This window comes from Brienomyrus brachyistius, chromosome 21 (genome assembly GCF_023856365.1).
Source record: "Brienomyrus brachyistius isolate T26 chromosome 21, BBRACH_0.4, whole genome shotgun sequence".
Lineage (NCBI taxonomy): Eukaryota > Metazoa > Chordata > Actinopteri > Osteoglossiformes > Mormyridae > Brienomyrus > Brienomyrus brachyistius.
The window spans coordinates 13,202,218-13,217,754 of NC_064553.1; the positions used below are offsets into that span (position 1 = coordinate 13,202,218).

Sequence of the window (15,537 nt, forward strand, 5' to 3'; positions counted from 1 at the left end):
GAAATAGAATACAAATTGGCTTCTTCTACTGCAGTCTGAACAAAGAGTTGAGATGCATATCTGACACAAAAATCATCAATAAAATAAGGTTTTGAGGCGTTTAAAGGCAAACCATTGAGCTGAAATAGTGCGGCATTATTCAAAGTGAAATGAAATACGGTAGAGATGTCGAGTGACCATATTTCATAAAAATGTAGTAATCATATATAACTCAAATATTCGATTAGCTGCAACGTTTTCGCCCTAGATATGGATGTTTTGAATTCATATTTAGGCGACGAGTTTTAAACTACATCTCCCAAAGAGCCATTCACCTCGGCTATCTTGTTATGTTCTCGTTGCATTAGCCGAAATCCTGCGGGGATGGAGTAAAGTGCTAAGGCTTGTTGTTGTTGTTGTCGTCGGCAAAATGGCGTCTGGCGGTGAGGCCCCGGAGTCATGGTACCTAGCTCTGCTCGGTTTTGCGGAGCATTTCCGCACCTCGAGTCCGCCCAAAATTCGTCTTTGCGTCCACTGTCTCCAAGCTGTCTTTCAGTTTAAGCCCCCGCAGCGGGTCGAGGCCCGGACTCACCTCCAGCTTGGTTCCGTACTGTATCACCATACCAAGAACAGCGAGCTTGCCCGGAACCATCTCGAAAAAGCGGTAGGGTACCGCCTGGGAAAGGCCGGGGATGTGACGGCTAGACGGGAAAAGTGTAGGCCGCGTCGGTGACAAGTAACCGGAGCAAGCAACTAACTAATCAAATAAACCGCCAAGTGTTGTCTTGTGTATTTTAACTCCTTTTCCCGGCGTGTCACGTCTAGCATCTCCATTTTATCACGTTAATCATGTTCTGTGAATTTCTCTGTATCCCGAATTGGGCATGTAAGTTAATGACTCGTATAACTGTAGGACCATTGTCATAAATTATTCTGGTAACTAACTGTCTGCTCACTGTTACTATTGTCGCATCAAGTTTGACTTTGGACGAGGTGTTTCTGTTATTTCAATAACATTTTAATTTTGACATTGCCCCTTAGGTTTGACATTTGCAATTAGCTCGGTGTGAAATAAGTTAGCAAGGCATTGCTGTAAGAAATTAAATAAGTTGGGCAGGAAACTTGCCTCGTTAGTTGAGCATCATTTAACAGCAGTATGAAGCTTCTTCATTGTGTTAATATCAACACTTTTTTTTCTTTTACAGTGGTTTATATCTCAGCAAATATCCTTTTCATTCAACGTTCCCATTGTAACTATGCGGTTGGTCAGCGACTTCTGATTATACTTTATTTTTTAGCATAACAGTTACGGATTGCAACTTGTTTAAATATTTGCACATCGTAATTAAAGCTGGTATACCTTCTGCATGAACAAAAGCAGTTAAATGTGTTTTTTTAGCATGAAGTATTCATGAGCTGTGAATTTCCTTAACCACAACATTAAGTCCCTCAGTTTGAAGATGTTAAATTTGAGGCTGCAAGTCTTCTTTCAGAACTCTATTGCCAACAGGTATGTTTTACGTGATATTTATTATGCTACCTGCTAATTGTCTCTGAGTAGATGCAGTTCCATGTAAATCTCAAACTTGCCATAGAAAAATACAGTTTAGAGCACAGGAAGAGAACTCTTTTACAAATGTTTACTTATGTATATATGTCTCATTTCATTGTTAGATTTTTCATACATACTATTTAAATTGTTTCATATATTAAAAAAAAAAAACATGCAGGCCAGGGGTTTCCATAGGACTTGTCACATCCATAACACTAGTTCTTCCTTAATTTATTTCCAACATATTTTCAATCTACACTTCTTGTGTTAATCCAAGTATCTGTCATGTGAGACACTATGCTTTCCTCAGTTGTCTTTAAAATTCAGAGTTTGTAGAAAGTCTGTAGGTTTCTATCAAAGTCTGTAAGTTTGATGTCAAGTCCATAACACCGATAAAATGCTGTATATTTCTAAGAAGTAAATTAATATATTAATATTCAGGATTTAAGGATATTCAACCCAAGAGGTTACATGAAAAGAGATGCAGATTGACTCATTGGTATTAAGCTTGTTCATGCTCTGAAGTATTTTGTTTGCCCATCACATCCACAACGCTAGAACTTCCCTGCTGCCTTTCTTCACAAGGATCTTAAATACCACAATCTTTTTTTTTTTTTTATCGAATTCAAATAACATAATGCGTGTAGTTTAAAATTTTTGTTTTTAATTTATTGAAAATTTTGTTTCTCGTTGTCTGACTCAAAGAATCTTGTGGACTCTGCCAAACCTCTTCTACGCAAGGCCATCCAGATTTCCCAGCAGACTCCATACTGGCACTGTCGACTGCTGTTTCAGCTGGCTGTAAGTACCTATCTTAACCTTTCTCTTTGAGCGTTTTGGCCATTTGAGCTGCTGGATGTATTTGAGAAGTAGCTTGCTTAAATGGGCTTAAAGCCACATGGTCGTAGGAATTGCTCCTAAACCCACTATACTCCTGGCTAGTTTGATAACTAGACAATCTATTTTTGTCAGCAACTGCACACACTGGAGAAGGACCTGGTATCTGCCTGTGACCTGCTAGGGGTTGGGGCTGAGTACGCCAGGGTGGTCGGGTCTGAGTACACCAGGTATGACCGTTTGCAGATAATCATTAACTACTTTTACATTCTACTTTATTTATTTAATACAAGTTGTAGCTTAAGATAGATGGACTCCATTGATCCTGAAGGAAATTTAGGAAAGCCAATTATATACCTAAAAGGGAATTACACTTGTGTCTTGTACTCTTCTGTAATCAAGATTTAAGCAATTTATTGTCATATGTGCCCTACACAGTGAAATTTGTATTTTGCTCTCTCCTGATGCTGCAAAATAGAAAAAGAGTAGCACAGTAGAGAGCATATAAAAGCTACATATTTAGCGTAGCTAAAAAACTGTTAAAGTGAAGAAATAAAATAAAGCTAGTTATAAAATACTAATATATATAAAATATTGTTATTAGAATTGAATGTGCAGTGTTAAGTGGCTGGTCTGTCCAACATAAATTGTATATGAGAATGTACATGCGTACTGAATAATATGCATATTCCCTTACAAGTCGTATCCATCATATAAAAATGAGCTCTTAAAAAACCATCTGGAAATTTCTGTTTTAATTTTTGCTGAATGTATGTAGAAATATTTCTAGGCCTTGGCTGTCAGTTTGCCTGCTTGAAGCTGTACCGCTGTCTTTCGGGTATGGTTTGGGTACAGCTGTGTCAGTCGTGTTTTCCAAGTAAGATTTCCATGAGTCTTTGGGCCTATGAAAAGATCAAAATTTGCTTAAAATGCAGTGAGATGCTTACACCAACGTGTAGTGTGACTGAGTTTACGCATCTAGTAAATTGAATTAAAAAAAAAAAAGGTTTGGTGCAGTAGCATAACAGAAAAGCAATTATGCATGCAGTAAATTTTCATGGAAAATCAGACAGAAGTGCCAGCAGTTTAATTCAGGACTTGTAAGACCTCTGCATTTCTGTATTATTGTTATTATTATTGGTGGTCTAACTTCTAAAAACCGTAGAGCGAGGTAATGAAACTGCTGGGGTTGACCTTTGGCACTGAAAATGGATTATATGATTCTATGTGATGTGACAGGTAAGAGAGGTTCTGCAATTAGGGTTGGGCTGATATCTGTGTATTCTTTATTGATTATAGACACACAAAATATCCAAATTACTGATAATATCAGAGACACCAAGCAGAAAGTATTACAGTCTAACACAGGTCAAGCATGTGAATCCCCTCTTATTGTGGTTTACAGCTCATGATACATATGCGACTAACTGGTGATCTGCGTAAAACCTACTCGACATAACTGAGACACTCTTTTCACGTAGTATTTTCCGCAATTGAAACAGGAGCAGGAAATATTGCCCAAATAAACAGTGCAACCAACAGTGGTTATTATTGTATAACGAAAGTAAACGATGCCCAACAGAAATTCCAGAGCGTAATAATAACAACCATCATAGTTGTTTGTGTGTTTTAGTACACTCTCATTAATGAAATATATAGGCAAACCGCTATCGCCGTATGGGAGAGGAACTTAAACAGTAACCTGTTTATGCGTTTTTAGCGAGAAACGCAGGCATGTTTATTTGGGTAGGATTTGGCTGCGCGCGCAGTGGACATGCAGTGTGTGTCATCTTTTTGGCGGCTTTTTTTTTATCACAGAGCTGCAGGTTTTTGTGTGTTTGTTTTTTGTTTTTTAATGCAATTTGATCCGATGAAAATAGTGTTAGTTGTAGCTAACAATAAAAATTCTTTACATGCTTTTTCGTGTTATATCGATGTAGTTGGGACAAAATTTGATAAGGAAAAACTATTATATTAATTCGTATTATCGATGATCTACCCAACCCTAAGTGCAACTAAAACCTGCCTTTTGGTTACGTGGCTGACCAGCAGTTCTGTGTTTCCTTACTTTGGCAAGTGTGGTAGATTGTTAGCCAGGGACGGTACTGATTCCTAGGGACAGTCACGCAGTAGTGCACTTCTGCTTACAGATTTCTTTGTATGAATCATAAATTCATTGTTCTTTTCATATTAAAAAATGTCTCTCTTTTCTCCCTTCTACAGAGCGCTGTTTCTTTTAAGTAAAGGAATGGTAAGTAATTTCAGTGGACTTGAGTAAGTATTTATTGGCTGAATCACAGTCATTGTGGGGAAAAATAGCTATTTTTTCCCCATTGTTTGGACGTTATGTGTGTGGATTGCTCGGTCGCCCCAGTTGTAGTGATGCAATACTGTTGCTATTCGCAATTGGTGCAGCTGCTGCTGATGGAGCGAAAGCTGCAGGAAGTGCACCCCCTGCTCACGCTGTGTGGCCAGATCGTGGAGAACTGGCAGGGGAACCCCATCCAGAAGGAGTCCCTGAGGGTTTTCTTCCTGGTGCTGCAGGTCACGCACTACCTGGATGCCGGTCAGGTGAGCGATTAGGGAGCATGTCTCTTCATCTAGGACGTAAAGTTAAAGGAATGGATGGATGTGGGTTAAAGTTGATGGCTAGATGGGTGCCTGGGTGGATAGGTGCATGACTCCTATGAATTTGTGATTGGTGGGCAGGAGCATCTGACTAGGTCATCGGCTTTCACAGGTTAAGAGCGTCAAGCCCTGTCTGAAGCAGCTACAACAGTGTATCCAGACCATCTCCACTCTCCATGATGATGAGATTCTCCCTAGCAACCCAGCCGACCTCTTCCACTGGCTACCTAAGGAGCACATGTGTGTACTGGTCTATCTGGTAAGCTTTGGCCTGTTCTCCGTTATAGGCTGCAGGTGTCCAGGCTCTCTCACACACTCACTCACTCACACACTCACTCACTCACACACTCACACACACACACACACACACACACCAGTGGCTTTTGTTTCTCATATGAAGTGTCCTGGTTATATCTGTACAACACCTGACCCATCCCATTGGATAATGTAATTACTGACCCCCTGCACTGGCAGCTTGATCACTGGAAACGTTTTGGGATTTAGTGCATCAGCAGCTATTAAATGTCATGACATTCTGGGGTAATTGTTAATTTACAGTTCCTCGGCACTAATCAGGTGAACCAGGTGGTGATTCACAGCTTACCTTAGGTGTGCTTTGTATGTGTTGAGTTTTTTTTTTTGTGTGTGTGCCTTGCAGGTCACTGTGATGCACTCCATGCAGGCCGGGTATCTAGAGAAGGCACAGAAATACACAGACAAAGCGCTCATGCAGTTAGAGAAGCTGAAAAGTAAGTAAGATGGGAGAACTGAAGCTGGGCATTTTCATGTAAAGGTCCCTTTGATGTCACATCCATAATGCTGATAAAACACTCAGTATAATCCTGTTAGTGGACTCGGTTATAACGGAATATCGTCTATAACGGACGAGTTCAGCTGGTCCTGGCTGTGCGCCTTTACGAACATACAGAAAAATCATCGGATGTAACGGACTGGCATATAATGGAATTTTGCTTATATTGGACAAACGATTTGATCCCCAGGGCCGCTTTTTAGCTATAGTTTTGTTCACTATAACAGACGTGCAGGCTCTGCCTGCAAGGTGTGTGGCGTGCCAGTGATATCCAGCTGTAGTTTTGTTCGCCATAACGGACATGCAGGCTCCGCCTAGAAGGCGTGTGGTGTGCCGGTGATATCCAGCACAGATATGTAGTCGGGATTATTAACAGTCACGCATCTGGTCAGGTGAAGTTGAATTGCTACCTGTACAATATAATAATCTATACCACAAGTGTGTCTGCTGGGGTGTGGCATGAGTAAATGGTGTCCTGTAGTTGTGTTCTGGGCATACAGCAGCTCTGGATATGACGGACTTTGGATATAACGGACTGTTTTGCCAGGTCCCTTGAAGTCCGGTGTAACGGGATTTTACTGTAACAGGTATTATGGAGGTTTGAGGATATTCAGCCCAAGTGGCTACTAGGGCTGTGTATTACCAGGCCTAGGGCAAGACTATCACGAGACAGTACGGCATATACACAAACCGGTCTGCAAGGCATAAAAAAGTGAAAACTTATACATAATCATTATCTTTCATTATTTTGATATTTTCAGATTTGCCGATCATTAAAATAACAGAATACTGAATGTCTTTTTCCATCAGTGTTTTAATTAAAAAATGTTTGCAAATAAATGACCACACTACTGATGTCTTTATCAAGTTCTTTAGTTTTAGTCTAAAGTTTGTGGTTCCTGCACTATATCTAAGCTCCGTAAGGCGCAGTTTACAGACAATGTGGAACTCATCCTTTGTTGAAAGTGAAACCCCAAAGTGTTTGTGTGCTTTGGATGTGTACTTTTTCTAGACTCTGAGGTTTACAGATGACAATTGTGCATCCCGAGCATATTATCTATGTACTGTCGATCGAAAAAGGTCTCGTCCTAAAATCCATTTTTAATAAAAAATTTGGCGATTAACGTTCAAATAATGACATGTTCCTTATTACATTTGTTTCACAGTCAGAAATGCCTCTTGAGTTACCGTTTTTGAACAATTGATGGCGACGTTCGGAATATATAAAACCTGTTAGCTGTGCAACGAATTAGCTCTGCAGCAAGAGAGTTTGCTGTAATGGTAGCTGCTAAAAAATAAAACAATCTATGATACAAAGTATTAACAGGCATTCACATTATGTGTCTTATTACTGAACACACTGAACATTTCTCATATAACAATCCGGATCAAACTACTTAATAGTATGCAGATTTTTATTTGGATAAACACCGAAAAAAATGTCACTAATCTCTTTACGAAATGATAAATGTTCATATTTAATCATTGATCTCCCATGGTAATTTCCTAAAAAATACTTAACGTTAAAATGATCAGAATGCTGAGGACCTGAACTGCTTGAAGGCATGCTGTCCCATCTCGCTGGCCTACATATTCTACGCCCTAGAAGACCACAGACATACATATTGTTTACTTTTGGTTTGAAACATTACATATTTGGGATAAGAACATAGACGATGTTTAGAAAACAAAATGTTTTTTGAAGATCCACATTAGATCAGTTATATTTCTAAATATCTAAATATGTTTGTGGGGGGGGGGGGGTGGTATTTGTGCTCGAATTTTAAGCACGGTTCGCAAACCCTTGAGAGTTCGGATGTTCATTACAGCAGTACAGGTTACATGAAGAATATAAATCGACTCATTGATATTAAGCTTCTCTATTTTCTGAGGTATTTTGTTTGCCAGTATGAGTCTAAATGTCACATCCGCAACGCTGCAGTCACCCAACCCGTTGTGAGTGGAATCTATGCAGTGCTTTCTGTTATTGATCTATTTAAGATACTCTCCTTTGATCACCTTACTAGACTCCTGTAACTAATGCAGATAATCCCACACGAAAACGCTGCTGCCTTCCCATGACCTCATCATTGTTTTATAGTGCATTATATCATTGCAGTGTCATCTGCTTATTTTTCTTTTTGTGTCGTTGTATCCGTTCCAGTGCTGGACTGTAGTCCCATCCTTTCTTCCTTCCAAGTCATCCTCCTTGAGCACATCATCATGTGCCGACTCGTCACTGGCCACAAGGCGACAGCATTGCAAGAGGTTGGTGTCAGGTCGCTTTCGCAGGATTCTGCCTTGTGTTTGATGCTTTCGACAAAAGGCGGGGAACTCGGTCTAAGAGACTAAGTTCATTGAAATGTTTCCATTTGTGGGTGCTTCACGCTCTGAGCTGTAGTGTTATTTTGCAGTGACTCAGCCACTGCATTTTTGATGGTGCATTACAGGCTTCTCACTTAGCCTGGGTTTGTATGTTAAATGTGTAGCTAGTTACCTTCCTCCTGTCTGGCTTCAGATCTCCCAGGTTTGCCAGTTGTGCCAGCAGTCGCCCAGGTTATTCTCCAACCATGCTGCTCAGCTCCATACCCTACTAGTGAGTTCTTTTCTTCTCTCTGCATACCTTCCAGGCATCCCTAGCTTCTAGATACAGAGAGCTGGATGTTCTTTTTTTTTTATTGTTACCGTGGTGGGAATTCCAGCAGACTTTGTCAGAAATTTTCACTTGGTTTTAGATCAGGTATTTGGTGCGTCTGTATGTATACTAGTCCTTCAGTATTTCACCAGATCTTTCCTAAAAAAAATCCTGTTTGAAACTAGCGGGTGTCTTTAAAAGGGTGGCTGACCTATCCGTGGGCGTCCTTAAGTCTAATCGCTTGGGGGTGTAGCCCTGAGTATTTATTTTACCCCTGATGCCCTGGGTGAACTTGACTTAACCCCTGATTTATTTCAAAAGTTAGAAACGCCCATGAACCCATACTGCGGTACAGTAGCATTTTTCTGGCTTCCTTACCTTCACTGGTTGTTTTGTAAATCTTGTTTCTTGCCTGCAGGGTTTGTACTGTATCTCTGTGAACTGCATGGACAATGCAGAGGCACAGTTCACAACTGCACTTCAGGTGAGTGACCACTTTCTCGTCTTGAGGATTACACAGCGCCCCCTGCAGTCTGTCGCTCTGGGCTGCGCCCTGTGGGCGCCAGCGGAAGCTGGTAGCTGAGCACTAACTCAGCGGTGTCTCCCTCAGCTGACCACGCACCAGGAGCTGTGGACCTTCATCGTGACCAACCTGGCGAGCGTCTACATCAGGGAAGGGAACCGGCAGCAGGAGGTCTGGTCTGGGGCTCCACGTTTTGTTATGACGCTGCAGGGAAAAGAAATTCCATAAACTGGCACAATGAGATCCATTATTTAAACTAGGGGAGTGGGGGCGTGTGCGAAATCCTCTGATTCCCTTTTTTCTCTGTGAAGCTTTACAGTCTTTTGGAGAGAATCAATCCCGATCGCAACTTTCCTGTAAGGTAAAGAACTTGCTGTTGTCTCACCCAGCACTCCTCTTCAGGCAGAGATCTGTGCTTAATATCTGCATCTCAGATCCATCTATGTGTTTGTCTTCCTGTGTTTTCTTTTCTTTTGCATTGGGTGAGTATAATTTTCTGTCTCCTTCACTGCAGCTCCCACTGTCTGCGAGCGGCTGCTTTCTACATCCGAGGACTCCTCTCCTTCTTCCAGGGGCGCTACAGTGAAGCTAAGTGGGTACTTTGTTCCTCGTGTTCCTCTCCTGCTGTTTATGGCTGTGAGACCCACCTTGAGTGTCCCTCTCCCGCCTTCCTCTTCAGGCGGTTCCTGCGGGAGACGCTGAAGATGTCCAATGCTGAGGACCTGAACCGCTTGACGGCGTGCTCTCTCGTCCTGCTGGGCCACATATTCTACGTGCTGGGGAACCACAGGGTGAGATATCGGCTCTTGCTTAATAGACCCTGCGGAATTTTCGTGGACATTCTGTGTGGGTTCTCCTGAAGTGCATCTTTGGTGCTCACAAAGGCTCACTCTGTTGTCCCTCTGGAAAATTTACAAAATGATAGTTTGGTGAGACCATGCATGCTGTGTTCTTCACTAATGCTGCATTTTCCTTGCTTTGTTCCGCACTGTGGTACACAGTTTTTGCCGTGGCCACACAGGTTGCATGTTCAGGTGATGTCTGGGGTGAATCTTGGAGGCAGTGATGAGGTTTCTTAATTCTTGTATTCTCGAAAGGAGCCAGACAAGCTGAGTGCTTTGGGTTGACGATTTCAGACAGGACTGATACGGCTCTGCAGATGCTGTCTTCCAGCCTTCGTTAGACTTTCCCTTTCCCTTGTAGGAGAGCAACAACATGGTCGTCCCAGCAATGCAGCTGGCAAGCAAAATCCCAGACATGTCTGTTCAGCTGTGGTCCTCGGCCCTACTGAAAGGTACATTCAAGTGTTTAGAGCTGTTTCCAGCTATGATTAATCTTGTTTGAAGGTTAAAATTTAATGTTCCAGTTCACATCCGTCATGATTACACATGTTAAGCTTTTAGAATGTTATAAATTTCCTTACTGCTTGTATCCAAGGCAAATCAATGCATTCAGTAAAAATCGATATATCGATACAGCTAGTCAGGACAGTGGACAAAACAACTTGACTTTAAAATGCTCTGTTAAGAGTTTTCAGTGTCCTAAGATTCCGCAAACTGGTTGTTCCAAACCTGACACCATCATTGCTGGGGATTTCTTCTGGTTAAGAGCTACAGCAGTGAGTTTTAATGAATGAAAAAAATAATAATGAAACTATGACAATGGTGTTCACACTCCTGCCCAGATTTGAACAAAGCCTGTGGAAACACCATGGAGGCACATGAAGCAGCCCAGATGCACCAGAACTTCTCCCAGCAGCTCCTCCAGGACCACATTGCTGCCTGCAGCCTCCCAGAACACAACCTCATCAGCGTGAGTATGGGCTGCCTGCACCCAGTACAGACCAGTGCAGGACCTGGACATACAGGCAAACCAAAAACTAGAGGCTGCTCTGATTAGAATCTAACAGCGTTTTGATAGAAGCTTCAGTTCTGCAAAGGTGGTTCTATGCTCAGTTCCAGTAACAGAGAATGAAAAACTAGTTTTGTGCTCTGCTGGTCCTTTAAGGCACGATTTGGATCCACTGCTGAAGAGGGCCGTCTCGGTCTTGTCCTAATTGTGTGTTCCAGTTCATCCCAAAGATGCTCAGTTGGGTTGAGGCCGCGACTCTGATGTGGACACACTAATGTCCCCTGTTTATCTCTAGGACCATAAAAGCATTTTTCTAGGCACAGTTCCTGCTATTGGTGTAGAGTCTATTTGAAAATACCATCCATTATCAGTCATTTGAAAAGGCCTGTTTAATAAGACTTGCCTTGCATCTGTCCTTTTTGAGATGTGATGTTTTGCAAAGCAGCGAACGTGATGCTGGGTTATAGCTTCCGGAAGAATGTAACACCTGGCCTCCTTTCTTTGTGCCCCATGTGGCAGTGGACAGACGGCCCACCACCAGTGCAGTTTCAAGCCCAGAATGGTCCCACCACCAGCCTGGCCAACCTGCTGTGAGTGCAGCCAGGGCCGGAGCCAAGCCCACACTGTGAGAGGGGGACCGGCCCACTCCTGAATCCAGTGCTTCAGGCTCGAGTGTTTTTATTGACAGTCCCATAGACGTGCTGTTAAGGTGATGTCCATGGCGGGGAATACGGGGGGGTGGGGTGGGGAGGGGTAATTTTGGCATGTGACGATGGCCTTGTGCCACGTGGGGTTTCTATAATCCAGAGAAGAACAGGCCATGGTGGGCTGCAGACAAGCCACTGAGACGGTGACAGAGAAGCCTACCTCAAGGAAAAATACGGTTGTGGGTGGGTGGAGCCTGAAGGCATTGAGGAGGGGGCGGGGCTGTGACGACCGCTCCCAGGCCAAGGCAAACACATTCCAGCTGAGTGAGGAAACGATGAGTCATCAGGGAGCCTGAACAACTTCCCGTAAGGACTCCTCCTGCACCGAGCCTGCTTCAGGCCCCAGAGTTCCTGGGAGCCCATCTCTTGGTGTTAATCCCCAGCTTGGGATGTTGAGTCAGTTCTCGAGGCTTGGGGTGGTAGTACGCCACTGAAAACTGATGTTCCTCAGAGTGCTTGTGATATTTCCTGCTCTGTTCCCACCATCGTGATAAACCTGTGAACTGGGACGTACTGATCTATCGGGCCCTTTTACAGAATGTTAGTCGAACATGCATTCCCCTTATATAGGATTTATTTGCATTTGTTACTTTTAAGGAAAATACTTTTAGAGCTTGATTTTTCCCAGAGTGTGACTGCAATGAATGCAAAAAAAATGCATGGGGTGGGGGGGTGGAGATTTAAGTTTGGTAAATGCAATTTTATTGACATCAGACTGATCTGCTGGTTCGTTTTACAATATAAAATATAAAATTTGGCATTGGATTAATTTAGCATCATATAGGCAGAAAATAGAATTTGCAGTTTTGATTTGTTTTTGATTTGATTTTTGAGCAGGTCGAGAGCAGATAAGGGGTTTGTTTTAGCTCATCTTTGTTTTTGATATATTTATTTGGGCTTAAGCGCAGGTAGACTCCTGCAAAGCCCCCTTTCACCAAGTGCAGTCCCTTAATGGACCAGCAACAGTCACCTGAGTAGCATCTGGGTAGTTTGCTGGGGAGGCAAAAGCCTTTTGTAATATTCTAAATTATTTTTTTTAAACAAATGATAGGCATTTTGTAACCTGTCATGTGTAATACTTTTTCAGGAGTATCACTTCAGTTTGTCAATTATATTTGAAACACATAATTAGTTTTTTTTTTTGTATTGTGTGTCATGCAGGTTCCTGTTTTAGCTGTACAGATCATGTTTAAACAATATTTTTGTTTATGAAGATAAACATCTTATGCTCAATCCTGTAGTTTGAACAAAAATCCATTTATTAAATTTTGTAAAGTTTGAATATTTGTATACCACAGTTAATTTTTTTTTTCCATTTGCAAATACTCAACCTTTAGTTTGTATAAATATTGCAAAATGCTGAAAAAATTGTTTAATCTTAGTTTTTCCTCAATTAGTACATTTTGTTGTATAATAACGTTTGTTATGATAAAATTATTAAACCTTTAAATGTCAGGTATGTAATGTATTTCTAACTGTCCTATATAGACAAAATCAAGAGCTATAAGAATAGCGACTCAGTGTTTATATTTTATGTCTGCATTAAAAAACCAAAATACGAAAACTTTGGTTACTGCCATGTTCTTACTCCTGTCTTTTTGAATGCGATTCGTGTTTTTTTTTTTCTCTTCAAAATATCAGGAAGTTTTTCAAATAAAACTGGCAAAAGTTTTGCGACTACCTTTGCCGTCTGTAGCTCTTAAACATCCAAGGCCTTTTTTTTACCCCCCCCCCCCCCCCCCCCCAATGTGAACAAAGCCACAGGGAGATTTGGGAATGGTTATGCTAGAGTCTCTTAATGTGCATCAAAAAGTGAAGATCAGCTGCTTGTTGCCAAGAAACACCCATAATAGAACAGTATGAACGATAGCTTCTGTATGTTCTTCATGCAGTTTGCAGTGCTTTAACGGCAGTGTTAATGCTACAGTCACGCTGGTGTGACTGCTGCGTTTACACATTGTACGTAACACAGGAGAGCATGCGATCCAATGAGTGCAAGAGTTCTTTATTTTGACGACCAGCAGTTTGAATGGGACAGTGCTGGTTAGGTTACTTCAGTATCACAACCACTGAAAGAGAAGATATTTAAGATTGTGCCCATCAGTACTAGCGAAGAGGTGTCAGGACTGTACTTACAAGTTCTGTGTTGTCTAGTTTGGTGAGAAGCAGAGGCGCTTGGAAACATGTATGTTTGATGTTTGTACTTTATGTGTGGTGTATGTTTGTGTGACTGATCACTGAACCTGTAGCAGTATTGCCAATTCCCATTCAACAACCCAGCTGGAGCCATTTGATCTAATGAGCTTTTTTAAAAATCCGTTATCAATATAATTGAAGTCACATGCAGATAAAAATGGTTGCAATAAATATCTTTAAAGTTTTCTGTGTCTCTCTTGCAAATTCCATTATTTCTTTTCATGTGGGTTCATGTGAGTTTGTCTTTTTCTGGCTGATGTGTCAGGCCCAAATTGACCAAAATGTGAAGGGGTTCTTTAATTTCATATAATACCTATAATTAAGTCTATTTCCACAGCTTGGGGGTCAGACATATTTCTCCGCAAAATTACATTGAATAACCTGTAATGAACGTGAATGATAATTATGCACCTGTTTCGAAAGACTAAAACCACAGATTCTTTTACTTGAATCACTTGTTCTGTATTAAGGGTCATACCAAAGGGTGCCTGAATGGGGGGGTGGTACCTGCTGTAAAAATATTGTTTTATGGAAGCATTAATAGGAAGCAAAATTCAACATGCACAAAGTACTATAATGTGGTCAAGAAAGTTGCCAGTATTTTTTTTTCTATGGATTACTGGAGTGTTTTAACTAGCAATATCACACATTTTAACAGTGTGCTGATTGTATCTTATCTTACAAACCGTTTAAACTGAGGTTAATCATAATCAGCATTCACTAAATGCACTGAAGATGATGTATATCAGTGAATAGTTCTATGTACAATTTTTAATCATTTACAGTAAACTCCTGGTAGAAATTTCTCAAAATAACTCAAGTTCATTAATAATCTTTCACTGGGAGCTTGTTCATTTGTCCTGAAAGAGAGACTACTTCTGTGTCTCCATTTCCGAAACTGTATAAAAGTCCCAATCGAGAGCTGCATTGGAGTTATCTGCGATGGTGAATTGCAGCGTGGAGAGCTGCCAACATTGAGGTCAGTCTTGCGGGCCTGGTCACATGATCGTCTTTATTTCCAGCCTGCTGTGCAGTAGCTGTGACATTCCTCTGATAAGACTTTCACTCAGCAGGTTTCGTGCCAAGGGTTAAAGGAAAAGAGAAGTCCTACCATTTCTATTTAAGTCACTATAGTTGTGAATAATTACCCTGAATCACTCATGAGAGGGAATTACAAATACACTAGAGAAACCATGTTCGCTAGTGATGCTTATTAGGTAATAGGTGTCACCACTGAAACTGCCTTCAGAGAATACACTTCCTGCCAAATAGTGAGTCCAGCTGATTGTGACAGGGAGGGGTACTTCCTGCATTGTTACTGTACCTTAATGGGGATTAACTCGAGGCCATTTTTTTTTTTAAATCAGCCATTACCTAGTACAGTTCAGCCAGGTACAACACTGGTATAAACCGTTGAAAGGATTTTTCTCCAAGTGTATGATTTTGATTACGCTTTGACCAACCGCTACAGATTAACAAGACTTGACAAGAATTGTTTCAGATTTGACGTAATGAGGATTATGTACATTCCATGAAAATAATGCTGTCAGTTTTTTTTATCTTTCCTCCCCCTCCCCGTCCGTCCACTAATACTCTATCACATTTAAGCATGTACATATCCACTAGAAGAAATACATATTTGTTCTTTTCCCATGTAACCCATGTGAATGATACAATGGCTGTTTTCATCCAGAGGCCTTTGAGAGAGGACTTGGGCCTCTCTCAGACACGAGCACAGAAAGGTATAAAGTACTCTGGACTGGCCATCCAGCATCCCAGAACATCCTGGGTGGGTCAGCCCACGTACCACAGATGGTC

General features: G+C 41.4%; 1 protein-coding gene across 1 annotated transcript; it reads left to right on the top strand.

Annotated features, from left to right (window-relative positions):
- The first annotated feature begins 354 nt into the window (after nucleotides 1-354).
- mau2 (MAU2 sister chromatid cohesion factor) lies at nucleotides 355-13,087 on the top strand. The gene is made up of 19 exons (XM_048989778.1): nucleotides 355-643; nucleotides 1,185-1,200; nucleotides 1,422-1,489; nucleotides 2,237-2,332; nucleotides 2,504-2,598; nucleotides 4,592-4,619; nucleotides 4,784-4,939; nucleotides 5,109-5,255; nucleotides 5,655-5,745; nucleotides 7,972-8,075; nucleotides 8,326-8,403; nucleotides 8,861-8,926; nucleotides 9,053-9,136; nucleotides 9,277-9,326; nucleotides 9,480-9,557; nucleotides 9,645-9,756; nucleotides 10,169-10,259; nucleotides 10,650-10,777; nucleotides 11,336-13,087. The coding sequence occupies exons 1-19, from the start codon at nucleotides 410-412 to the stop codon at nucleotides 11,408-11,410; spliced, it is 1,797 nt and encodes a 598-aa protein (XP_048845735.1). The 5' UTR covers nucleotides 355-409; the 3' UTR covers nucleotides 11,411-13,087.
- The last annotated feature ends 2,450 nt before the right edge of the window (nucleotides 13,088-15,537 follow it).

Coding starts and splice junctions, on each gene's coding strand:
- mau2 (XM_048989778.1), top strand. CDS start 410: ATGGCGTCTGGCGGTGAGGCCCCGGAGTCATGGTACCTAGCTCTGCTC. Junction 4,940..5,108: donor ACTACCTGGATGCCGGTCAG/GTGAGCGATTAG, acceptor CGGCTTTCACAG/GTTAAGAGCGTCAAGCCCTG. Junction 8,927..9,052: donor AGTTCACAACTGCACTTCAG/GTGAGTGACCAC, acceptor TGTCTCCCTCAG/CTGACCACGCACCAGGAGCT.